This window comes from Alexandromys fortis, unplaced genomic scaffold, assembly GCF_014885135.2.
Source record: "Alexandromys fortis isolate MF-2015 unplaced genomic scaffold, M_Fortis_MF-2015_v1.1 scaffold_175, whole genome shotgun sequence".
Lineage (NCBI taxonomy): Eukaryota > Metazoa > Chordata > Mammalia > Rodentia > Cricetidae > Alexandromys > Alexandromys fortis.
This window is the reverse complement of record NW_026068065.1, coordinates 1,655,867-1,681,509: the sequence shown is the minus strand read 5'-3', so window position 1 is coordinate 1,681,509 and position 25,643 is coordinate 1,655,867. Positions and strand designations below refer to the sequence as shown.

The 25,643-nt window shown below is 43.8% G+C and overlaps 1 protein-coding gene across 1 annotated transcript in view; it reads left to right on the top strand.

Annotated features, from left to right (window-relative positions):
• The first annotated feature begins 2,458 nt into the window (after positions 1-2,458).
• Positions 2,459-25,643, top strand: part of Snx3 (sorting nexin 3) — a 31,621-nt gene continuing 8,436 nt past the window's right edge. The window contains exon 1 of the mRNA XM_050120523.1: positions 2,459-2,778. Within this exon, the coding sequence (XP_049976480.1) occupies positions 2,617-2,778 (162 nt within the window). The 5' untranslated portion in view covers positions 2,459-2,616. The remainder of the gene's footprint in view (positions 2,779-25,643) is intronic.

Below are 25,643 nucleotides of genomic sequence, written 5' to 3'. Positions count from 1 at the left end.
GGCTTTCTCTAATTCAGTTTGATTTGGTCTGATTTGAATTATTGTGTCGGTGGAGAGGTTTATTGGGATGCAAAACTTTTTCAGTCTGCAGCTCGTTTTCTGACTGCTAGGATTATAGGCATGGGCCACTACCTCTAGCATCTATTATTTCTAGACAAGGTCTCAGATGCTGACGCTGGCCTCGAACTTCTGATTCTCCTTCCTCCACTGAGTGCTAGGATTACAGTCATTTGCCATCACAGCCATTTAATGTGGTGCTGGGATCAAACCCGGGGCTCCATGGCATGCTAGGCAGGCACTCTACCAACTGAGCTGTATCTTAGACCCTGTCTTTAAGTTCTGACCTTTAAATATTGAACCCATGTTTCTTTTTTTTTTTTTTTCGGGACAGGGTTTCTCTGTGGCTTTGGAGCCTGTCCTGGAACTAGCTCTGTAGACCAGGCTGGTCTCGAACTCACAGAGATCTGCCTGCCTCTGCCTCCCGAGTGCTGGGATTAAAGGCGTGCACCACCATCACCCGGCCTGAACCCTTGTTTCTGAGGCAAAGGTCTCATGTAAACCTCATGAATCCAGTCCGCAGGTTGACCTTGAAGTCCAGATACTTCTGCTTTCTGAGTCCTGAGATTTGATAATTTTGATCACTGGTATGAGGATTTATTATTTTCTTTTTGTTTGCTTCCTTTAAAATGTTTTCCATTTCCATCATCACTAGGCATTTGTCTAAAGAAAAAAAACTGTTATTTTCGTTCAGCCACTGTATTCTCCTTAATTCTAGTTTATTCTGTGTGTGTGAATGTGGTGTACATGCGTGTACCATGTGCAGAAGCCACCACCAGTGTCCTCTTCTGTCACTCTTGTGTTGGTCTTTGAGGTATGGTCTCTCCTTGAACCTGGAACACACTCATTCTTTTGTCATTTTCCAGCCTCCAGGCTGAGAGTCAACAAACTCAAGTATTCTCCTGTCTCCCCACCACACACACACACACACACACACACACACGCACGCACGCACGCACGCACGCACTCACACGCGCCTAGTTTGTTGCAAACTCAAGTCCTCGTGCTGGTACAGAAACCAAGGAACCATGTCTCCAACTCTTTATCTTTTTCAGATCTCCTGTACTGCAAAAATAAACTGGCAGCTCCGGAACTGACTAGCTTTACGATCAGCTGGCCTAAGAGTCTCTGAGGAACCTATCAGAAGCTGCCTAGGAGCCGGGCGATGGTGGCGCTTGCCTTTACTCCCAGCACTCGGGAGGCAGAGGCAGGCGGATCTCTGTGAGTTCGAGACCAGCCTGGTCTACAGAGCTAGTTCCAGGACAGGCTCCAAAGCCACAGAGAAACCCTGTCTCGAAAAAACAACAAACAACAACAACAACAACAACAAAAAGCTGCCTAGGAGACATGCTGGCTTTGTCAGGTGTCATGGACGACAGCACAATGCAGTGACTCCTGGGGTCTGAGTTCACGGCATTCCCCTATTTTCCCATCCCCCACCTCACCCCCTCCAGAGTCTTTCTGTGGTTCTTCCATTTTAAAGGCTTTTCTAAGCTGAATTCCAAGTGTAACACAGGCACATTTACCACATAAGAGCGAAACCAACTTCCTAGGATTTGTAGGAAACAAGAGTGGCCGCTTATCCAGACAGGATTCCTGGCATGGTTTTCAGTTTGCCCACTATTATTTTGTTTTAGGGGGCAGACCTGTCTTTAGACACAATTTGACCTTAGTTTTATCTTATCAGGTTTTTAAAAATTCCACTCCCTTATTTACAGTCTTGAATCTACCAGTGTGGAACAGGATGGCCTTGAACTTCTGATCCTCAGGTCTCCACTATCTCAAGTGTTGGCATTCCCATTGAAACCAGGGCGTCACGAATCCCAGGCAATCAATCTAACAAGTGAACTACACCACCAGCTCCCTTGTTTTTTGAGACAGGGGTTCATATAGCTCAGGCTGGCCTCGAACTCATTCTCTGGTCTCCAATTCCCAAATGTTAGGATTACAAATGTGCACTGATTCGTTTGAGACGTTTATTTTAAGGTTTCTAGAAGTGAATTTTGGATCCCAGTGAGGCACTGGGCTGGCTGTGTAGGCAGTGTCGCCTCCTTCCCGCAGTACCAACTACTACCTTCAATGCGCCAAGACTGCTAAAATCATTTCCGGGGATCCCTCCGGGCCGAGGCTGAGTCAGAAAAACCGGAACTCACCCCAACTCCCCAGCACTCCTCCCTACTGCGCCTGCGTGACATTCGGCGGCGGCGCGCTCGCCCGGTGCATTGTGGTCGTTGTAGTCCCACCAGATCTTGGGCGCTCACAGTCCCGTGACACCGCTGCGCCACGGCCCCACCCCTCAGTGTCCCACCGTGGCGCGGCGTTCAAGCTAGTCAGCTGTTTCTTCCTGGGCAAAGGGCGGAAGCCCAAGCGGCCTGGGGCGGAGCTTCGCAGGGAGCGAACGCCCGCCCGCCCGCCCGCCCCTCGGCTCGCCCTACGTGCTCGTTCGCCTCCGTCCGCTGCGCGCGAGCCCGGAGTCCCCGCGGCGGGCGGCTGCGGCGGCGGCGTTGGCAGAAGGCGGAGGCGGTGAAGCGAGCCCGCGGCTGCCGCGGCCACAGCGAAATGGCGGAGACCGTAGCGGACACCCGGCGGCTGATCACCAAGCCGCAGAACCTCAATGACGCCTACGGGCCGCCCAGCAACTTCCTCGAGATCGACGTGAGCAACCCGCAGACCGTGGGGGTCGGCCGGGGCCGCTTCACCACCTACGAGATCAGGGTCAAGGTGAGGCGTCCGTTCCTTTCCCCCGTCCCTCGGTCGGTTCGCGGCCGCTCGTCTCCACCGGGCCCAGGCGCGGGGCCCTGAGGTGTCAGCGGCGGCCCAGGCCGGACTCCCCTGCTGACGCCCTGGGCAGCTTGTCTACCGGCCGAGGCGTGAGCCGGGGTCGCCGTGGACGGTTTGTACGGGGACCAGCCTGGCTCTGGTAGAAGGTGCTGGAAGATGAGGGCGTGGGTTGAGCCCTGCTTGCCTCTGGAGCAGCTGATTTGGGCATGACATTTGAGTTGAAGAGGTAGATCTTTCGAGAACACTCTTCTCTGGAAAGGAAGCTAGGTGTGACTGAGGAAAAGGGGGTTGTGCAAAGTTGAAGCCCTCCCTCTCCTTTTTTATCCCCCACCCCCACCCCTGGACGCTTACCAAGACGTGGCCAAGCCAAGCTTAGCTGGTCTTTCCATGCCTTTTTCAAACTGCAACACTAACCTGGGGCGTACACTTCTCTGAGCAAAACTTGACGGGAGTTCACAAAAGTGTGACAGATTTTTTGGTAGGGTGCGTTAGCAGGGATGGGAAATGGTTGACCTTAGCATTCATGGCTGTCGTCCTGTTGAGGGCCTAAGTGGGGAATGTCACCTACCTCAGTACCCTAAATAACAACTGCCGGTGTGTGTGTGTGTGTGTGTGTGTGTGTGTGTGTGTGTGTGTGTGTGTGTGTGTAACCTATCCATTTAAATATCTTGCTCTCTAATTTCTAGATTTTCACTTCAGCTGAGTAAACGAATCAGCTGACGTAGAAACATACACTTAGATTTTCATAGCTAGTGAGTTTAGGCAATAAGTAATGTAGATAACTTGAAAGATGATAAATGAAAATACTGCTTTGCTTTTACTCGGCAGTTTAGGAGTAAAGGTTTTGTCCATGTGGAATTTTTTTTTTATTGTAGCAATTCATCACTAAACACTAAATTATTTTTAAAAAATAATTTTGGCCTTAGAGGAATCATATGTTGGTGTTTAAGTGAAGCAATTTTTCATTAACATAAGCATTTTTGCGTGGTGAACAAAATTTGCCATCCTAGTCATTTTTTAAATATTTTTATGATTTATTTAACTTTATTTTATGTACATTGGTGTGAATGTATCAGATCCCCTGCAACTGGATCTTCAGACAGTTGTGAGCTGCCATGTGGGTGCTAGGAATTGAACCCGGGTCCTCTGGAAGAGCAGTCAGTGCTCTTAACCACTGAGCCATCTCTCCAGCTCCATCCTAGTCATTTTTAAGTTGTGTGGCTCAGTACTGTTACATATACTTAGGTTGTGAAACTTACATGCTTTTTAAGAATGACGCTGAAGTAATGAATGACCTGGGAAAAGGCGAATCGCCAAACTCCTATATATTTATGTATTCATTTATCTGGAGGCAGGATCATATATAGCCTTGGCTGGCCTTGAACTTTGTAGACCAGGCTGGCCCCAACTGCTTGGATTAAAGTTGGATGTCACCATCTCTGTCGAATCAACAAAGTTCTAAGATTAATGACTTAATGGCTTGATCTTGCGAGTTGCTCTGTAAACTCCCTAGATGTGTAAACCATGAGCCAAGTTGTGTCTTCCTCTCTGTGCGCCGTAAAATTTAGGCTCCAGTGCACCTGGGGAGAAATACCTTGGCCTTTCCTTCCCCTTTTTTCCCTTCCCCAAACAGGGTTTCTTTGTGTAACAACCTTGCTATCGGGGAATTCACGGAGATTCTCCTGCCTCTTCCTCCTAAGTGCTGGAATTAAAGGCTCGCGCCACCACACCCAGCTGGGGACTGGACTCTTATTCAAGCCTGTTTTAAAAGGGAATAATTTTAGGGACTAGAGAGATGGCTCAGCGGTTAAGAACCCTCCCTGCACTTGCAGAGGATTTGAGTTCAGCTCCCTGCATCCACATAGATGGATCGTGCCTCCTGTAACTCCTTGCTCTCCTCTGGTCTCCTTGACTACCTTTACACGCACCATGTGTGCGCGCGCATGTGCACACACACTTTTTTACTAATAAATTTTTAAGTGATACTTTTTTAACTTTGGGGATGATTTTTGTCTCTAATATATAGTCTTTTGCTGAAAAGAACTTCCTCTTTTGTCTTTATTTACCGGCATGTTTTTTCCTTGTGCTAGCATGAAACTTGGTATTCCTGTTTCTAAACTTCCATAGCTGGTGCTTCCTGTCACACAGTTGAGTTGGATCCGCCTACACTTCCTTCACTTAATAATTTAGTGCTTATCTTGCTGAGTACATTGTTGAGTGGATCCTAAGTGTGATAATTCTCTTTCTGAAAATACATGAGCTCTTATTACTAAATAGTGGATATGACATTTGGATATAATTATTAATGGGCTGGCTGTGTACATAGCAAACAGTCATTTTAAAAATGATTTGTGAGTTAGATAATTAAATAAATTGTGTACCTATTCTGGTTTATTTTTGTTATAAACCAGTTGGTTGTGTGTTAATGACTAATGGAAGTGCTAGTACCCGGTAATAAAACATTATTATAGAGTTTTTAATACTTAGAAAATGCTGTTGGAGTTTTTCTTAGTATGTAATGTATTGACTGAAAACTCAGGACATCATGTAGTAAGACATTTAAGGCTTTATTTAAGCAGGATATGGTTTTTGAAAATAGTTATTTTTTTTTTTTTTTTTTGGTTTTTCGAGACAGGATTTCTCTGTATATCTCTGACTGTCCTGGAACTCATACTGTAGACCAAGCTGGCTTCAAAAACTCAGATCCGTCTGCTTCTGCCTTCCAAGTGCTGGGATTAAAGGTGTGTGCTACCACCGCCCAGCTGAAAGTAGTTATGATCTTATTTATAGTAAGGTAGAATGAGCCAGATGTGATGGCACCTTTAATCCCAGCACTTGGGTGGCAGAGGCAGGCGGGTCTCTTTGAGTTTGAGGCTAGCCTGGTCTATAGAGTAAGTTCCAGGATAAGGAAAAAAGTTAGAATAGCCGTTGTCATTTTATTTATCACTGTTCTAAACTGTTGATATTCTCGCTAGTTTCCACTGCCTGCTTTTGCTGATGGGTTTGCCATGTAGAAAGCCTTTTTAGTTTTCAGAGTTCAGGCCCTTCAACTATCTTATAGTTACTCTCCAATTCTGGTCTTGAGAAAAATGTTCAGTTTTACATGGTCTGATTGAAATTGCTCCAATTCACAGGGTAATTTTATCTAGATGGTGGCACTTTAGAATACAAGTTTCCCAATCTCCATGTATCTTTTCTCGTTTGAGAATAGTGTTTAAGACCATTAGGATCTCTTGATTAGTATCATTCCGCTTCTGAAAATAATTGGCACAGTGTTAGTGTGTTTTTTTAAAAATTGTTCTAATGGGTAGGTATGGCAAGGAACACCATAAATGATTAAAGGTCTGGGAAAGCCCATGGTCTGGATTATTTGGCATATTAAAGAGAGGGCTGAAAGAAATTCAGCCACTGCTTATGAAGTTTGATTTAATACTTTGGGTTTTTCAGTTACTTAAGATCTACTGTAGTACCTGGAGACAATTGTATCAAGCAGGAATAGGTATGAGTTCAAAGAATAAGTACCATTTCCTGGCAGGACAAGTTACAAAAAAATTACAGTTCTACTTCCTTTCCATGAAATGGATCCTTGGTAGCCACACCCACCTCCCAGGAGTGGATAATACAGTGGCTGACATCCAGTTTTCACCCAGAGTCTAGCCTTTTCTGAATATTAATATCTTCTAAATGAAGTTGCAAGGAATTGCATTTTTTGTTTAGCTTGGTTTAGGTTGTTTTACCCTAATGGAATTCCTTATCAAAGAGACTACTTGGCATGGAAGTCATTGAGGTTATAAAAAGGAGCAGTGTTTAATACCTAACCAAATAGCCCTAGAATCTTGCATTCAAGTTTAAAGCTTAATACTAACATTGGTTGATTAAAATTTTTTTAATATTTATTTATTTATTAAGTATACAATATTCTTTCTGTGTGTATGCCTGAAGGCCAGAGAGGGCACCAGACCTCATTACAGATGGTTGTGAGTCACCATGTGGTTGCTGGGAATTGAACTCAGGACCTTGGGAAGAGCAGGCAATGCTCTTAACTGCTGAGCCATCTCTCCAGCCCTAAAAAAAATTTTTTTTAAGAAAGTAGATGCTTGGTAGAAGTAACAGCGTGGCAAGATTTCTAACATGCTTTTTCTTTTCCCAGCACCTAAGGCAGAGGCCAGCTTGGTCTACTTAAGGCATTCTGGGCCAACCAGGGCTACACAGTGACCCTGTCTCTAGTGGCAGCTTGATAGCATTCACCATCCTAAAGATTCTTCTTTTCCCTTTGATTTGTTTTTCTCTGTGTAGCCCTGGCTGTCCTGGAACTCGCTCTGTAGACCAGGCTGGACTCAAACTCAGAGATCCACCTGCCTCTGCCTCCTGAGTGCTAGGATTAAAGGTGTGCACCACCACTGCTCGGCAAGTTGTTTTTCTTTGGGCCAGTCCTCTAATACTAAATTTGGAAATCAGTATTTAAGACTCCGAGTAATTTATTAAATACATGATATTTATTGTGATATCTGAGACAGAGTTTTATATGGCTCACCAGGCTGGCCTCCAACTCACTGTGTAGCTGAAGAAGGCTTTTAATTACTGATCCTTCTCCACTTCTGAAGTGCCGTATTACAGACCTGCACCACCATTCCTGGCCAAAATAGTATTTTAGAAAATCAAGGCTGTTGTTGTTGCTGTTTGGTTTGGTTTGGTTTTGTATTTTTAAGACAAGGTCTCATGTAGCTCTGACTGGCCTTGAGCTCATAGCAATCCACCTGCCTCTGTCCTAAATACTGGGATTAAAGGCATGTGCCACTATGCCCAAGTGAAAGGCCATTTAAAACATATATTTATTTTATTTGTGTGAATGTCTGTGCCTTATATTTAATGTCTGGTGCCTTTGGAGGTCAGAGTAGGATTTAGATCCCCTGGAACTGGAGTTAAGGTATCTGTAAACCACTGTATGAGTGCTGGAAAAGAACACACGTTTTCTATAAGAGCAACAAGTACTGTAGACTCCTGAGCCCTAATCAGGTCGTTTTGAGGCCATCTTCATAGCTCTTTAAGTTAGTTAGTTAACATAAATTTGTTGTTGTTGTTGTTTTGAGACAGGGTCTTTCTCTGTAGTTGTTGGGTTTTTTTTTTTTTTTTTTTTTTTTTTTTGAGTCAGGGTCTTTCTAGTGTGTGTCTCAGTGTATGCAGGTATTCACATGGCTGTGGAGGCCAGAGGTCGACCTCAGCTGGGTCTTGTTCCTCAGGAGCTGTGTACCTTGTTTTGTTGTTTTTGTTTGAGATAGGATCTTTCTGTGTAGCCCTGGCCTCCTAGTGCAGGGATTACAGGTGTGCACCACAACACCCAGCCAACCACCTTGTTTGTTTGTTGTTTTGTTGGAGGCAGGGTATTTCTTTTCTTTTCTTTTCTTTTCTTTTCCTTCCTTTCTTTCCTTTCTTTTTTTTCTTGTTTTTTCTAGACAGGATTTCTCGGTAGCTTTAGAGCCTGTCCTAGCACTAGCTCTTGTAGACTAGACTTGCCTCGAACTCACAGAGATCTGCCTGCCTCTGGGATTAAAGGTATGCTGGGTTTAAAGGTGTGCGCCACCACTGCCCACCTGGAGACAGGGTATTGCATTGGTACCTAGAGCTTGATCCCTGAGGCTTGTTGTCCAGGGTCTGCCTGTCTCTGCCTCACCAGAACTCTGCTCAGCTCTTCTGTGTTCTTCTCAGCTCTCCTGTGTTCTCGGGGCCCAGCTTTGGTCCTTGCATGGCGGGTGCTTTACTGACTGAGCTGTCTTCCACAGTCTATAGTTTTGCTTCTTTGAGTCAGTGTCTCACTGTAAACCCATCTGAGCTTGAGCTGTGCTGCCTCTACAGCCTGTTGGGTGCTGGGTAACAGGTATTCACTATGCCTGTCTCACTCTGTAGACCAGGCTGACCACTAACTCGAGAGATCCACCTGCCCAGCACCACCATGCCCAGCAGCTTGCCTCAGCCTTACTTAATGCTTCAGCCTCAGTGTGCTTGCCTCTGGTAAGTGGAATTCTGTGTAGTCAGAGCTTTTGGTACTTCCTCTTTTTAAGAAATTTCCCTCCAGCAGCCTTGTCTGGCTATCAAGACTTACCCCATGACACTCAGCTTTAATATCCCCTTAGTAGAGATTTTGCTAATCCTCTCACACTAATCTCTCACTTTCCATGTGCCTTAGTTGCCCTGTTTCATGTTTGTGGCTTTCTGGGGTCCTGTGTCTTACACTAGAAGCTCCTAAAAGACAAGACTGTCTTAGCTACCCCTGCTCCACACCAGACACCATGCTCAGCACATAGTAGGCACCTCGACAGTGAAGGTTAGGGACAGTAACTTGCAAAGGCCCTAACTATTAGTGGTGAAACTGGGATTTCAATCTCGATTTTCCTGATGGAGACTGTACTTGTCCTCCAACCTCACACATTCATGTCACTTGGAGAGCTTTGGAGCCCCATTAAAGATGCTCTGCACTGGGTAGATGGGGTGTGGGCAGTGGTAGTTTAACACGCACCCCAGCAAGGCACTTAGCAGCCTAACTAGAAATGTTCTTAGTGTGAGCTGTGCTGTCTCGGTGGGGAAGTCTGAGAAAGCACAGCTAGAGTTGTTAGAGCCTTGCTGGGGTTAGATGGTTCTGAAATAGTTGTAATAAATACATTAAACAAAAGTAGTAGGCCCTAATAACAGTAAAGAAAACCATGGATGATTTTCAGAGATGGGAAGCTTGTTTTGAAGGAGAGGCAATTTAAACGTTAGGTTAAAAAATGTCAGCCCCTACAGCCTGAGTATTTGAAAAGGGGAGATGTAGAAAATTCTCCTAAGCCGGTGGTTTTGCTACTAGGCATGTCTATATTGTGTCATGAAAGTAAGCCAGAAGTCAAGAAGAGACAGATCCACAGTTAAGAGAAAGATGTTAGATTTGAGTAGTTTCTATGAGCCTGTTGCTTGACTGATGCTTAGAATACTGAGTTTAGACATGGTTGTAGGAGGAGGCTGCTTGTTCATTCCTGGCTGCCCAGCTCCGAAATAACTACACAAAAACTATATTAATTAAAGCACTGCTTGGCCCATTAGCTCTAGCTTCTCATTGGCTAACTCTTATATTAATTTAGCCCATTTCTATTAATCTGCGTATTGCCACATGGCAGTGGCTTACCGGCAAAGATTCAGCAAATCTGACTCTGGCGGCTCCATGGTGGCTCTCTTTCTGCCTTTCTTCCAGCATTCAGTTCCATCTTCCCCACCCACCTAAGTTCTGCCCTGTCAACAGGCCAAGGCAGTTTCTTTATTCATTAACTAAGAAAAGCAACACCCAGACAGAAGGACCTCCCACACCACATGGTTGCTGCATTAAATTCACACCCATTCTGGACATGGCATCTCACACCTGTAATCCTAGCGCTTGGGAGGCTGGCAGGATTGGTAAGAGTTTGAGACCAGCCTTGGCCACACAGTGAATTCTAGGCAAGCCTGGGCTGTTCAGTGAGACTCTGAAAAAACAAAGGTTGGCACCATCCTGAAACAGGACTAGATTGCTCTGGAAAGTTCTTTGTTTTCAAAACCATCCAGTAGATGAACTTGTGTAGACTCTTGTATGTGGTAAGTACTGGATTAGTCAGATGCTTGAAAGGATGAATCGCCTGAAAAACTTGGGCTGGGGCTGGGCATGTTGTCACACACCTGTATTCCCAGCATGGCTAACTGAGTTAGCTCTCTGGTACCCATGTAAAAAGCTAGTCTTCGCTCTGGGGAGGTAGGGATGGAAGACACCTGATCTGAGAGGCCTAGGTCCTGGTGAGAGACGCCTGTCTCTATTGTGGATGGATCCTGAGGAACAGTACACAAGACTGGCCTCTGACCTGGTGTTGGTGGTGGACACTTTTAATCCCAGCACTTGGAGGCAGGCATATCTCTGAGCTCAAGCCTGCCTGGTCTACAGAGCGAGTTCCAGGATAGGTAGGCCTACACAGAGAAAGCCTGTCTCAGACAAAACAAAACAAAAAGATGCCTCCATATGCACCTGAGTGCATGCACATTCTCAGTGTATAGACTGGAGATGGGGTGGTAAGTTCAAGTCCAGCTTGGTGCAGGCATGGTGGAAATGGGCATGTTGTGTAGTGAGTGCCCGTCTTCCGGCCGGAGTATGAGTGCAGAAGGCAGCCAGTAGAGGGAGCACCTCTGTTGTCTGTCCTTTCTGCCAGCATCTTGGTTTCTGGACCTGCCTGGGTCATACAATAATGGTGGATTCTGACCATTTGGTTCCCCAAGACTGACCGAAACAGTTCTCTACCCTCTTCCCTTTAGAAAACCTTCCTTCTGCCTCGTCACAGGTACTCTCTACATACCCTCTTGTTCTGCATCCCCTTTAGGCCTTTTCTCTCTGCTCCTAGTCCCCTTTTCACTCTGATGTTTCCCCATGCACATACACATAAATACTTAGAATCCGACTGTCCCCACCCGTGAGAGAATGTAGTATTTGTCTTTATGAATCCAGTTTAAATCTCATAATTCCATTTCTGATTCTATTGCGTGTAAGTACTACAGTTTCTTTATTGGTGCATCTGTTCATGTCCACCAAGGCTGGTTCTGCACACTAGCAGTTAGACATCATGCATCAGCGGACAAGGATGTGCAACTACTTCTGGTGTGCTGGCGTAGAACCCTGGATGACTTCATCGAAGACCCTCCCTTCCCAGGCTTTCCGTGTTCTAACACCATACAGCTGCATCAGCTTACATTCCTGCTGTCAGTACATAAGGCTTCCTCTTTACTCCGTGTCCTTTTTTTTTTTTAATGACAGCCATTCTGACTGGAGTGAGAGAGAATCTCAAAGCATTTTTTAAAAATTTATTTTAGTTTGTTCGGGGGGGTTGGTGCCCGTGTGCCATGGTTTATTTGGGGGTTCTCTTTCACCATGTGGTCCTGGGGATTGAAATCAGCTTGTTACGCGTGGGGACAAGGGCCTTTATTTGTTGGGCCATCTCCCTGGCCTTCAAAACACTTGCGTTCTCCTGATGGTTAAGGATGTTGAGCACTTCACTGGCCATTCGCATTTCTTTCCTTGAGAACTGTCTTTTCAGCTTATTAACCATTTATTGATTGGTTGATTTGGGTTGTTTTTTTTTTTTAATTTTATTTATTTATTTATTGATTGATTGATTGATTGATTGATTGATTGTGTATACAATATTCTGTCTGTGTGTGTGCCTGCAGGCCAGAAGAGGGCACCAGACCTCATTACAGATGGTTGTAAGCCACTATGTGGTTGCTGGGAATTGAACTCAGGACCTTGGGAAGAGCAGCCAATGCTCTTAACCGCTGAGCCATCTCTCCAGCTCCTTGATTTGGGTTTTTGGTGTTTAATTATTGGAGTTTCTGTGCTGGGTGAAAGGAGAGAACATATGACATGTGCCTGCAGCTGCTGCTTCCTGGTGCTGCCTGGAAGACTCCTTTGTTGTGGACCAGCTACGTCTCTTGTGAAGCTTCATCTGGGGAGACGGGTGCAAAGAGTCAAGACGGAGAATAATGGTTGTATTAACTTGAAGGCTGTAGGGCAGATGTTTCTGTGATTCTCTTGATTAAGAGGCACATACCACATAGTGAACTACTGTTTGTCAGTGAGGCAGGTCAGATTCCAGTTGATGGACAGTCAGTCGATGAACCAGACAGTTCTGCACAGCTGGAAATGTTGGATAAAAATAGAATTGATGTGTTCCAGAAGCAGTCAAGAGGTGACGGGAACCTGCTCTTCCAGAATCTTGTCACAGAGGAAGAATACATCTGCAGAGAGTACAGTTTGGTTCCCGTCCTCATTACTACAAAATAGCTTTCTGTCTTTAATTTCTCCTTCTCCATTCTCTTATTGAACATAAAATAGCTTGTGTGTCTTTGCACAAGCATGCTGTGCTTTTTTTATTCAACTGAGTATTCTGGCTTTAAATGGTGGTATGGGGAAAGTACTGGTTCTGTGAAACCAGCATCTTTCCCCATTTAGTGGCATGCTTATTCAACCCTTTCCTTTATATTTTAGCGGTTATTTTTTTTTTAACCAACAACATAAAAATCCTTGCATACATTGTATTTATCATTTTATCATTATATTTATCATTATATAAACATATTTATCATTATAAAACCAGGGATGACTCTATAGCTTTTGTAAATAGCTTTTTACATGTAGGTGATTGTGGGGATTTTTTTTTGGGGGGGGGTGTTTGAGACAAGGTGTCTCTATGTTGCCCTGACTGGCCTGGAGCTAGTTTTGTAGACCAAGCTGGCCTCGAACTCAGCCTGCTGCTTCTGCCTCTTAAGTGCTGGGTTTAAAGGTGCAGCCAATGCTGCTGCTGCCTCCACTTGCAGGTTGCAATTTGTTTTTAAGGAGGGGTAAATTACTTTTTTCAAAAAATCATGAGTCAGGGCTGGAGAGATGGCTCAGCAGTTAAGAGCACTGACTGCCCTTTCAGAGGATCTGGGTTCAATTCCCAGCAGCCACATGGTGGCTCCCAACTGTAACTCCAAGTTCCATTGAGCTCAATGTCCTCTTCTGGCCCCTGTGGGCACCAGGTATACAGGTGTGTATATAGACAAACATGAAGGGAAAATGCCCATACTCATAAGAGTGAATCCTAGATTCTTTTCTTATCGATCCAAGCATCTTGCTGTTTAAATAAACTTGTTTAAAATGAAAAAGAATTTTTTTTAAGAGACAGGATTTCTCTGCATAGCCCTGACTGCCCTAGAAGTCACTTTTTGGACCAAGCTGGCCTTGAACTCATATCTGCCTGTTTCTGCCTCCTGAGTGCTGGGACTAAAGGTGTGTACCACCATGCATGACAAAAATGAAAAAAGAAAATGGAGTTCTTTTTTTTTAAAAAAATTTATTTATTATGTATATAATATTTTGTCTGTGTGTATGCCTTCAGGCCAGAAGAGGGCACCAGACTTCATTAGAGATGGTTGTGAGCCACCATGTGGTTGTTGGAAATTGAACTCAGGACCTTTGGAAGAATAGGCCACGCTCTTAACCGCCGAGCCATCTCTCCAGCTCCCCCCAAAATGGAGTTCTTTATACATAATAATTCCAAGTGAGCCAGGCAGTGGTGGCGCAGGCCTTTAATCCCAGCACTCAGGAGGCAGAGGCAGGTGGATCTCTGTGAGTTCGAGGACAGCCTGGTCTACAAGAACTAGTTCCAGGACAGGCTCCAAAACCACAGAGAAACCTTGTCTCAAAACAAAAACAAAAACAAAAATAATAATAATAATAATTCCAAGTGAAATGTGTAGTTTGCAAAGCTTTTTTTCCATCCTATAGGCTGCCTTTTCACTGTGGTGGTTGTTTTCTTTGCTGGGAGAAGCTATTTTATTTGGGGTATTGGAGAGTAAATCTAAGGCCTCCCTATGTTAGGCAAGCACCTTATTCCCAGCCCAGAATCCTTCTAAAGGTAGAGAAGGAACTCGATGGGTGAGAGCACTTGCTCTGGAGAGGACCTCCAGCCTCCAGAGACTCCAGGCACACATGTGCACAAGCATACGGTAGAGTACCTGCCTAGCATGCACAAGGCCTTGGGTTCAGTGCCCAGCACCACTAAAGAGCATTTGTGACAGAATGTATCTCCTTCACAATGCGTGTTAGAAATATCCAGTGTCTATGGTACTTAGTGGCAAGGTCTTTCTTGTTTCTGCTGCTGTGCATTCCAGGCTAGCTGGTCTGTGAACTTTCAGGCAATTCTGTCTCTTCTCTCTACCCAACTATAGGCATTTGGGGATTGTAATGTGTGGTGATGCCATGTGCTTTGTTGTTGTTCTGGACTTGGTAGGATAGCAGCTTGATGGTTGAGCCCCATCCCTGGTCCTGAAAGACCTTGAAATAAGGAGATGTCCAGAATTATCCAGATAGGACCCAGTGTAATTACAAGGGTCCTTGGAAGTGGAACAGGGAAGCAAGAAAGTCCCAGGAGCAAGGGCATTGTAGCAGAGATTGAAGTGAGGGGATTACTGATCTGAAAATGGAGAAGTTGCCTGGGCTAAGGGGTACAGCCAGCCTGTAAAAGCTAAAAAGATAAAACGGGTTTTCCCCTGGATCATCTAAAAGAGCTTCAGTGAGACTGATTTTAGAACTAACTTCTTTTTAAGTTTTAATTATTTTTACTTTTTAAATGATCTTTTAAACAATTTTATGTGCATTGGTGTTTTGCCTGTGTGTGTCAAACCCCTAGAACTGGAATTATCAGCAATTCTGAGCTGCCACGTGGATGCTGGGAATTGAACCCAGGTCTTCTGGAAGAGAAGGCAGTGTCTTAACCCCTGAACCATCTCTCTAGCCCCTAGGATTAACTTCCTTAAAGATAGTAAACTTTGGTTGTTTGTAGGTGTTAAATCTCTTGTAAGGTTGTTCTAGGAGCAGCAGAAAGCTAATAATGGTTGTGCCTTTGTCCTAGAGATGTTCCCAACAGTCTTGCTGAGAGCCACTAGACCCGAACCTAATTCTGACCATTAATCATAAGGTGGAAACGTACATTATGTACTCCCCATCTGTCTATCATGATTGGCTTTTGTCTCTTTCCTTCTGGTAAGCCAAGATATTTGGTCAGGGATTCTAAAAATTTTCTTTGGAGGTCTGGAGATGGGCCTCAGTAAGTATAGTACTTGCCTAACATACAGAATTCTGGATTTGATCCCTACTACTGCATAAATCAGGCCAAACCTGTAATCCAACAGAACAGGATAAGAAGAAGTTCATATTTGGGGCAGGAGAGGTAGCTCAGTTGGCAATACTGAGTACTAGCCCTAGGGCCAGCTAAAAATGTTCATCAGCTTTAGTTGTATAGTAACTTTGAGACCAGTCTAGAATATGCAAGACCCTGTTTTGATATTTATTTTCCTCCTTGGATTGGGATATAGTGATAGAGTACTTGCCTAGCATATCTGTATTCAGTCTGCAAAAACAAGCCTTTTTTTTCTCATAAAAAAAAAAAAAGTTGAGTATCTGTGTAGAGAGGTGGCTCAGCAGTGAAGAGCACTTGCTGCTCTTCCACGGGTCCAGAACTCTTTCCAGCACTCATGTAGTGTTGTGGCTTACTACTTATAATGCCAGCTTCAAGGGAGCCATGCCCTCCCGGCCTCCAGAGGCACCTACACATATGACATACATACACATTAACTAAACACACACATACACACATCCATCCATGTATGTATTTGTAAATAAAATTGAATCCAAGGAGAGAACTTTTTTTAAAATGCTGGGTATGGTGGCACATGCCTCACACTCTGAGTTTGAAGCCAGCCTTTATCTACAAAGTGAGTTCCAGGACAGCCAGGACTGTTAGACAGAAAAACCCTTTCTTGAAAAGCCAAGGGGGGGAAATGTGTATCAAGACAGCAGATGGCTCAGTGGATAAAGCACTTGGTGTGCAAGCATGAGGACCTAAGTCCTGCTCTCCAGAAGCCTCTGAAAGGCAGGGTGTGGTAGCAGCTCTGAGAGGCAGACTCCAGAGTCAGTGAGAGACCCTGCTTTAAATACAGTTGGAAAAGTGATTGAGGGGCTGGAGAAAGATGACTCAGTGATTAAGAGTGCTGGCTGCTCTTCCAGAGGACCTGGGTTTGATTCTCAGCACTCAGGTGGCTCGCAGTGATCTATAATTCCAGTTCCAGGGGATCCGATGCTCCCCACGCTGTGCAGCTCTCCAGTTTTCCCACTGTTCTGGCGGGTCTGTTGTTTGTTGCTGCATAGACCTGCCCCAGTTTTCTGTTGTCAAGAACACTTTTTTTTTTAGCAGTACACCTGCAGATGTAGCTTTATTATTACCCTTGCCACTCTGGATCCAGATGGCATGGTAATGATAGTAACAGTCCTGGTCCAGAGTGCCGTATTCTCTCCTCTGCCCTGTAGTTCAGTCGTATGCTGTTGTTGGAACAGGTTCTCATGTAGTCTACCTTGACCTCACACTCAAAAGTCCTCCTACTTGAGCCTCCCAAGGACATGATTATAGGCAGTCATCATGCCCAGCTAGTAGTTTGTCCCGAGTAAATCCTTGACAGTTTGTTTAATGTCTTAGCCCAATTTCCAGAGGCCAAATGTAGTTGTCTTTGACTCATTTATCTAGCAGTTTTTGGGAAGAGGCTTTATTGAGCTCATTCTAGCAGTGTAGCAGTTGTAACCCTTGCCTACTTTTTATAATGAAAAAAAAAAAATCAAATCCAAGGCTTGTTACAGGCAACTGCTCTGTCACTAAGACCTATCCCAGCCTTCTGTTTAGTTTATACAGTTCTCTTATGCTCCATATTTTGAAGATAAAAGCTCTTACTCATACTGTTTTTGGTGGGTGAGTGATGTGGTGTATATGCTCCTGTGTGAAGGTTTGTGTTCCCAAGCATGTGTGTGGGAGTCAGAAGAGGACTATCTACTCTGTGCTACGGCCCACATGTGGAGTTAAAGGAATTTTGTGGAGTCTCTTCCCCCTTCTAGAACTTTCACATGAGAGTTCCAGAAATTGAACACGGGTCATCAGGCTTGAGTAGACCTGGCCTTTACCCACTGAGCCTTCTTGCCAGGCAAGTTTCATCCTTTTAAATAAACTCAAACAATTTTCCTGGCACAGTGTATTGAATAGACTTATTTTTCATTTGTATCTTTTTTGCCCTTTGTAAAAATAGCTTAAAAATTATTTTAAATAATTTTTAAAATAAAAATATTTTAAAATTTATTTCTGGGTTTCATTTACTGGACTCCCTGCCCCCTTTTTTTCTTCCCCTTTTTTCTTTTCTTTTCTTTGAGACAGGGTTTTTCTGTAGTTTTGGAGCCTGTCCTAGAACTCATTCTTAGACCACGCTGGCCTCAAACTCACAGAGATCCGCCTGTCTCTGCCTCCCAAGTGCTGGGATTAAAGTCGTGCACCACCACTCGGCAAAGAGCTGTGAGAGTGACAGAGACCACATTTTGGTTTTATTTTTTTAAAGGTTTTTTGAGACAGGATTTTCTGTATTTTTGGAGCCTGCCCTGACTTGCTGTGTAGACCTAGAACTGGCCTAGAACTCATAGGGATCCTCCTGTCTCTGTCTCCTTTTTTCATTTTTTAAAAATATTCACGTGTGAGTATGTGTGCACCTGAGCTATGGCACAGATGTGGAGGTCAGAGGGCAGTGTGTGTGTGTGTGTGTGTGTGTGTGTGCACCTGGGCTATGGCATAGATGCGTGAGAGGCCAGCTTACTGAGTCAGTTCTCTCCATGTGGGTTCTGAGGGTCACTTTGGCAGCAAGTGCCTTTACCCGTTGACTACCTATTAGCCCATGCAGTTTTGATTACATAAATCAGAAAGTGTGATGCCTCCAACTTTTTCTGTTTTCAGAATTGTTTTAGGTATTTCAAAGTCTTTCGTGACTCCCTAAGAATTTTAAGATTAGAGCCAGTTATTGTTTTCTCATTCTTTTCCATCGTAGATTGACTTACAGTGATTTTTTTGCATATCGTTCCCAGTTCATTTCTCATTGTATTCTGGATTATCCTTACCAAGGTAAAATATTGTTCATATTTATCTCAGCTAAGTCAGAATCAGGTGATGTTCAGATTCATGAGTCTCTGCTGTATTTCCTATGTAGTCAGTCTAGGCCAGTAGTTCTCCACTCTGACCATACCCTAGTGCTCCTTTACAATGCTGATGGTTAAGAGTCTGCCTGTGGTAGTTGGAATGAGAAACGACCCCATCCCCATGAGCATTTGAGCACTTTACCAAATAACGAGTTTATTTGGGTTTAGGTTTTGAGAGGGCTTAGGGTTAGTATTCTTTGGGGTAGATTTAGGTGATGCAGGCTTGATGGAGGAGGTTTGTCATTTGGAGTGAACTTTGAGATTAAAGCGTCAAGCCCCTTCCAGTTGGTTGTCTCTGCTCTGTACTTGTGGTTCAAGATGTGAGCTCTCTCTGACTGTGCATAGTGGCATGCGCCTTTAATCCAGCACTCCAGAGCCAGTGGCGGACAGATCTCTGTGAGCCTGGTCTACACAGGGAGAGAGAGAGGTGAACTCTCAGATTTCTGCTCCTGCCACTCTGCTATTTGATGCCAAGCCTTCCTGCCGTGACGCACTCAGTAGCCCTCTCAAACCCTAAGCCCACATAAACTCATTATCCCCTAAGTTGCTTTCAGCCATTGTGTTATCACAGCAGTGGAGAAGTGAGCACTACCCCACCCTGGCCACTGGAGTATGATTCTAGGTGGTCATCACTTTTAGGTATGATTTTTAGAAGTTGGAAAGATACATATTAAATAAAAATTTTAAAGTTTTTACTCAGGCTAAAATGTACGAAAAAAGTTAGAATAGTAACTGGCATGTTAATTAGTAGGTGTGCTCCCCCGTAAGTCTGTAGAATTCTGTGCTTGTTTGTAAACATGTACATGACTTTCTTTTATAGTGGATTATTATACACTTCTGTTTAAAGTTGTCCCTCAAAAGCCTTCCATGTTCTCACAAATGTATGTTCTTGGCAGTTCACAAGTGAAGAGTAAGAACAAAGTGGGAAGAGTGTATGGAATCACTTGGTTTTTGCATTAAACTAGTTTAAATAACTCTTTGCTGTCCTTTTTGGAAATTATACCATAAAGGATACTTGCTTAAAATAATGAGGAATTGTATCATTGGAAGGCCATGTCCTTAGTTTTTAAAAAAGAAGAAAGAAAGAAAGAAAGAAAGAAAGAAAGAAAGAAAGAAAGAAAGAAACTAAATACTTTGGCCTAGTCACAATCTCCATTTCAAAGGGTCTTCAGACTAAAAGCTTATTCTTCACTTAAGTGACTTCTCTCAAGCCATATTTAGGAGTTCATCTAGGTTATAAACCATATCGCTGGTTATTCTTGCTGTTCCAGATGGGGTAAAACAAGCATCGGGAACCCTGGAGGGAGAGGTAATGGGCTCAGCCCTTGGGCTTATCCTTTATCTCGAGTGCAGATATTTGAAGAAATGTAACTGCTGAACGAGAGCCTGGAGTGGGGCGTCCACTTACATCTCTGAGGAGTGGCTGAATAGACTGTGGCCTCTCGAGTGTACTTTTGATGTTGTTGCCAGTCTGTTTCAAATGTACACGTGACACTGTCTGAAGAAATACTAGAAACACCTGGTAAACATTTTTCTGCTATCTACTGTTAAGCTATATTCAGTTGATTGCATTTTAAAGCTTGGTTTTTCTGCTTGGTATCAGTGATAATCAGGTTACATATAGGGTGTGTGTGAGCTGCTGACTTCAGTAGGTGAGCCTGTGTAAGTGTGTAAGACAGTAATGGAAGCTTACTGTGCTTAGACTTGAAGGGAATGCTTGTTTAGACTTCTATCCTGTGGTTTCCAAAGTTTGTCCTGTCGCTGTCCATTTGGAGCCCTGATGATCTTATCCATGTAATTAATAATACATTTGGGGGGAGGGTCTCTCTCAGTAGCAAATTAAAAGTACAGGGCACACGATCTTCCATAACATTGACACAGCTTTGTTTCTGGTGTTGTTTGAATGCATTACCAGCAAGACAGTGCTGCACAGTTTTCTTCTGGCTTTTGTTCTTGTTCTTTTCTAGACTTCTTTTGGTCCCGGAGACAGGTCAAATGTAGCCCAGACTGGTCTCAAACTTGCTATATATCCAAGAATCACCTCGAACTCCTCATCCTCCTGCCTCTCCTTCCCAAACACTGGGATTGTAGGCTGCACCATCATGCCCTACTCTTCTAGTTTTCTGTGTTCTGTGGTTTTGTAAGCTAGTCCATCTTTTTCATGAGCAAGAGGAGTTCAACTTACAAATGAGTAGGTGAGAAAACAGAAACCTACTCATTACCCTGAATTTCATCTAGGACAGAGACAGATACCTATGCCTTCTTTCTGCCAACTTGACACTAAGGCCTCTTTATGTACCTACCATGTGCTAAATGAACAGATTGTGAACATAAAGTGTGTTTATTCACATAGTGTCTCTCAGGGAATGGCCCATTTCTGCAGTAAAAACTAGTCTCTCTCTTAGTGGTTAAAGTCAGACACATGGATTTGGTGGTTTAACTAATTAGTGAAATAAATGTATGTTTAGCATGCAAAGACCTGTGTTCAGTCCTAAGTACTATTTTTAAAAAAATCTTTAGGCAAATTTACCCAAATATGTGGTTTCCCCAAGAAGCAGAAATAATTCATTTTGTTCTCTGGTAGTTTTGTAAGTCTTGAACATAAAGAACAGGTTTTAGAGGATGGGGACAGATGCTTGAAAGAGAAGAAGGGACTGGGTGGGCAGCAGCGTGGTTTAGTTTGTACCTAGATATCAATCCCCAGAAGAAAAAAAAAAAAGACAGAGGTTGGTGGATCGGGGAAGGAGTCTAAAAGTTACTTCATTGGAGAAATCAGGCAAGGAAGAGACTGTACCTTAGAGTGAAGCAGGTGTGCTTTGAGGTGTCCTCAGACAGCATTAGTATCCCTGCCAAAACGCCTGACACAGAACTAGTCATGGTGGAGCAAAGCCAAATGCTGGTACTAAGGAGGGCTGGAGAGACAGTTAAGAATGTATACTGCCCTGGCAGAGGACCTGCATTTGGATCCCAGCACCCATATCAGGGCAGCTTAGAACCATCTGCAATTCAAACTCCATGGCCTCCATCTCCTTCTGACCTCTGCAGGCACCTTCACACATGTTCATATACATACACATGCATACACAAGACATACATTAAATTAAGAGGTTTTTTTAATTTCAAAAAATATTGGACTGAGCATGGTGACATATACATTTAATCCCAGCATTTGGGAGGCGCAGGCAGGCAGATCTCAGTGAGTTAGACCAGCCTGGTCTACAAAGTGAGTCCCAGGACAGCTAGGGCTGTTACACAGAGAAACCCTGTCTTGAAGAACCTATTCTCCTAGCCACTGAGTTACATTACATCTTTCCCAGAAGTCTCCTATTTAGAGACACATTGGGATGGAGGCAATGGCCCTGTGGGTAAAGGGTTTGTTGTAGAGCATACGGACCCAAGATCAGGTCCCAGCACTGAGTGGGCAGGAACAATCAGATCTTGGAGGTTTTCTAGCTGGCTGGTCTAGCCAATCAGCTATCTCCAGGCTTCAGTGGAAGACCCTGTCTCAGTAAATAGGATGGAAGCAGGTAACCAAAGCTGACCTCTGGCCTCCACTTGCCAGATGTGTGACACAAAGGTGCGTTGCTTGTCTCTGCCACTGACTTGCAGAGAAAAGAACCGAGTGCTTAGAAACCATGGGGGTTCCTTAAGTAATAGAAAGGTCTATTACCAATCAAGACAGAATCTGTTAAAAAAAATAAAAAAAAAGTGGCTACCTCTCAGTAAAGGAAGGTGGTAGTATGTAAACAGGCAGATTTATTCCTAAATCATTGTGTTGACATACACATTTTTAGGCAAATATAACCTGTCTTTATCTTTAAAAAAGAACCATAATTGCATTTCTATTTACTCTGTACACATGCATGTGTGCATGCCCATGTGCACTCACATGTGACGTGTCACAAATATGGAGATCACGTGACAGCCTGTGGGTTCTCTCTTCATCATATGGGCCTCAGGGATCATCACCAGGTCCCTGGGCTTGGCTGGCAGTGGGCGCCCTATGTGCTGAGCTGTCTTGTTGATCTGTCTTTTTTGTTTTGTTTTATCTAATACTTTATAATTGGACATATTAAGGGCAGGTCATACAGGTGTGTGGTATGCACCAGTAATCTTAGCTCTCAGGATGCTACTGCAAGAATAGCAGAATTCAGGGCCAGGCCAGGGTGTCAGGGTGGTTTGAGGCTAGCCTAGGCTATGCAGTGAACATCTGTCTCAAAACAACAAAAAAATTTTACATAATGAAATAGCATTAATGGAATATGACGTTTGGATATGTGTTAATACACAGTCTTTAAATCAGTTTAAGCAGAGTTCTAACACCTTTTTTTTCCCTGACAAAAACATTAAAAATAATTTTGTGTAGCTCTCTGAAGTATTAGAATTTGTCGTCTAGTCACCCTGCTGGGACAGCACAGCAGAACTTCCTGCTCCTTCCTGGCTGTCCCTGTGAACAGAGCAGCCTTTCCCACCCTTGCTTCTGATGAGATGTCTTTACCAAACATCAGGATTATTTTCATTCACGACCACACCAGAGCTTCCAGCTTTCCTTTAGAGGCACTTTAATATCACCCTAGGAAATCCAGGTAATTAAGATTCACACCTGTAACTAAGAGCATATGCGCTCTTTCAGAAGACTGGAGTTGGGTTCCCAGCACCCACATTGGGAACCTCATAACAGCATGTAACTCTAGCACTAAGGAATCCAGTACCTCTGGGGACACACACACACAAGAAAATCTTAAAAAACAAAACAAAAAAATCCCAAGACTAGGGAGCAGGGAGGGATGAGAGAGCTCTGAGGGGAAGACCTCAGGCTACATACTGAGCGTCTGCCACAGTTGTCATCATCTGACCAAATTGCTTGTTAGTTTTTGGCTGTTGTTGTTTCCCTTCTTAAATTTTTTTGGTGTGTGGGTAGTTTGGTGGGAGGTACGGGGGAGGCAGGAAGCACTGGGATCAGTCCCAGGCCTTGAACATACTAGGCAAGGCTCCATCAGTGAACTAAAGTCCAGTCCTTTTGGTGTTTTAAACACACAGATTGAGAGTTTTATATTACTGCTGGCTATATTCTTGGTGGCTCATAGTTTCATGAGGGCCAGGACTGCATTTGAGTCATCGCTTTACATTCCATAGTTAGCGCTGTAGTTACGGATGCTTGGTAAACAGCAGATGTGTCTTCCAAAACTGGGAGGCAGGAGAGTATCCAGCTTCAGGCCGTTTATAAGCATTAAACAATTTGAAAGTGATCTAACAAGAGTTTGCAATCAGCCAGGCGTGGTAGAGCATACCTTTAATCTTAGCACTGGGCAGAGGCAGGCAAATCTTTTGTGAATTTGCCTGGTCCACAAAATGATTTCCAGGACAGCCAAAGATACAAAGAGAAAACCCATCTCAAAAAAAAAAAAAGTTTTTAATCAAATAGCGATAGCTCAGTGCTTCATACAAAAACATTGCGGTTATCTTTTTTCTTTTGATTAAGTAAGTTAAAGTGATCTTCTAGTGACCAAGACTTTTTTTAGATTTATGTGTATTGTTGTTTTTGCCTCTGTGTGTGCGTGTGTGTGTGTACACTGTATGTGGGCCTTTTGTCCACATCAGTCAGAAGACTTTAGTTCCCTGGAACTGGAGTTACAGAATTCTGTGAGCCACCATGTAGGATCTGTGGGCCAAATCTGGGTCCTCTGGAAGAGGAACCCGTGCTCCCAAATGTGGAGCCATCTCTCCAGCCCCAGGAAAACTTGATTTGGAGACATGCAGCACAGACTGGCCTCAAACTTTCTATGTTGCTGAGGGCAACTTTGAATTTCTGATCCTCCTTTCTCAACTTCTCTAATTCTGGGATTGCTAGATGCCAGCACACTTAATTAGGAAAAACTTTGGCAGGCACCTTACATGAGCTCAGTGTGCTAAGTGTAGTGGGAAAGGAATAATTTAATTGTTTTTAGAGTGCTACCTCTAGTGTGTACGGGGCAAGTACTCTGCCATCACTGGTTACACCCTAGCCAGAGTTCCTGCGAGACTTTGTCAGAACTCCAGAGTTGCACTTGTACAAGAAAATTAGAGCCAGCTGAGTAAACCTAAAAGGTCCTTTCCCAAATATATAAACTACTGGCTAGTAGAGAAGGGAAGAACCTTTCCCCTCGTTCCTCACTCAATTAGAGAGAATCAGATATAATCATGATTGTGTCAAAAGTTCAAAAGGGAAAATGGAAGGGAAAGTGAGCTGAGTTGGCACTCTTCCCTCAACATTGTACCTGTAAGCATGATATGTTGTTTCAGAGATTAACTTTATAGACTTCCGTACCCAGAAGTATGAAAATTCTTGGGGACCTCTTTTCACAGGCTTGATCTTAACATACTGAATAAAGAGAGCAGTTAATCCCTTTTGTAAAGTAATTTGAGAGGAGGGAATTCAGAATGTAAAATCTCACCTGCAGAAAGCTCTCAGCCCTGTAAGACCTCTCTGTCTTAGACACTTACAAAGACTTAATATTTTAATGCGGAAGGTGAACCTGGTTAAAAAGCCAATGGGTGAAATTAGAGAGAAATAATCCAGTGCTTTCTTTCTGGGAATTACCATCCTGCTCTCCAGGGGACCTGAGTTTTTTCCTTCTGAGGAATGAGAATGCTCCTCTGTATAGCAAGCCAGCGTCTCTAAATACAAGTTTGACTTTTAGTATAATAAGAGTCTTGTTAGGTGCAATTTTGCTCCTAGTCATTAATACAATGAACAAATGTTGTGGTTACTTGGGAAAGAAAACTCAAGTGCTTTTAAACCTCTTGTGAGATTTGGTTTCATGCGTGAAACCTATACACTGTTATTCCTAATAGCATTTGTAGAAGGCTCCATGCTCTAAGGTACACAACTTAGAAGTTAATACACTTTGGAAAAAATTGACACCACTGCAAAATGAACTTAAGGTCCTGAAGAGAAAGCCTTTCTTCTGCTGAATGACAGCTGTTCACTGGTGGCATCAAGGTTAGCAGACGAGGAGAGCTTTCTTAGCAGGGGGTGCTACAGCATGATGCCTTGTCTACAAGTCAGGAAGTCTTTCCAACAGTTTACAGTTCCCCAAGTGCAAATACTGAGTTAGGAACAAAATTCACCCAAGAGTGTGGGTAGTATTAGGTGGACTTTTGATAGAGCTTGGCATTCGCTATATTAAATGGTTTCTGAACTCTACAGACATCTCTGTGGATGTCGGGCATCTCTGTG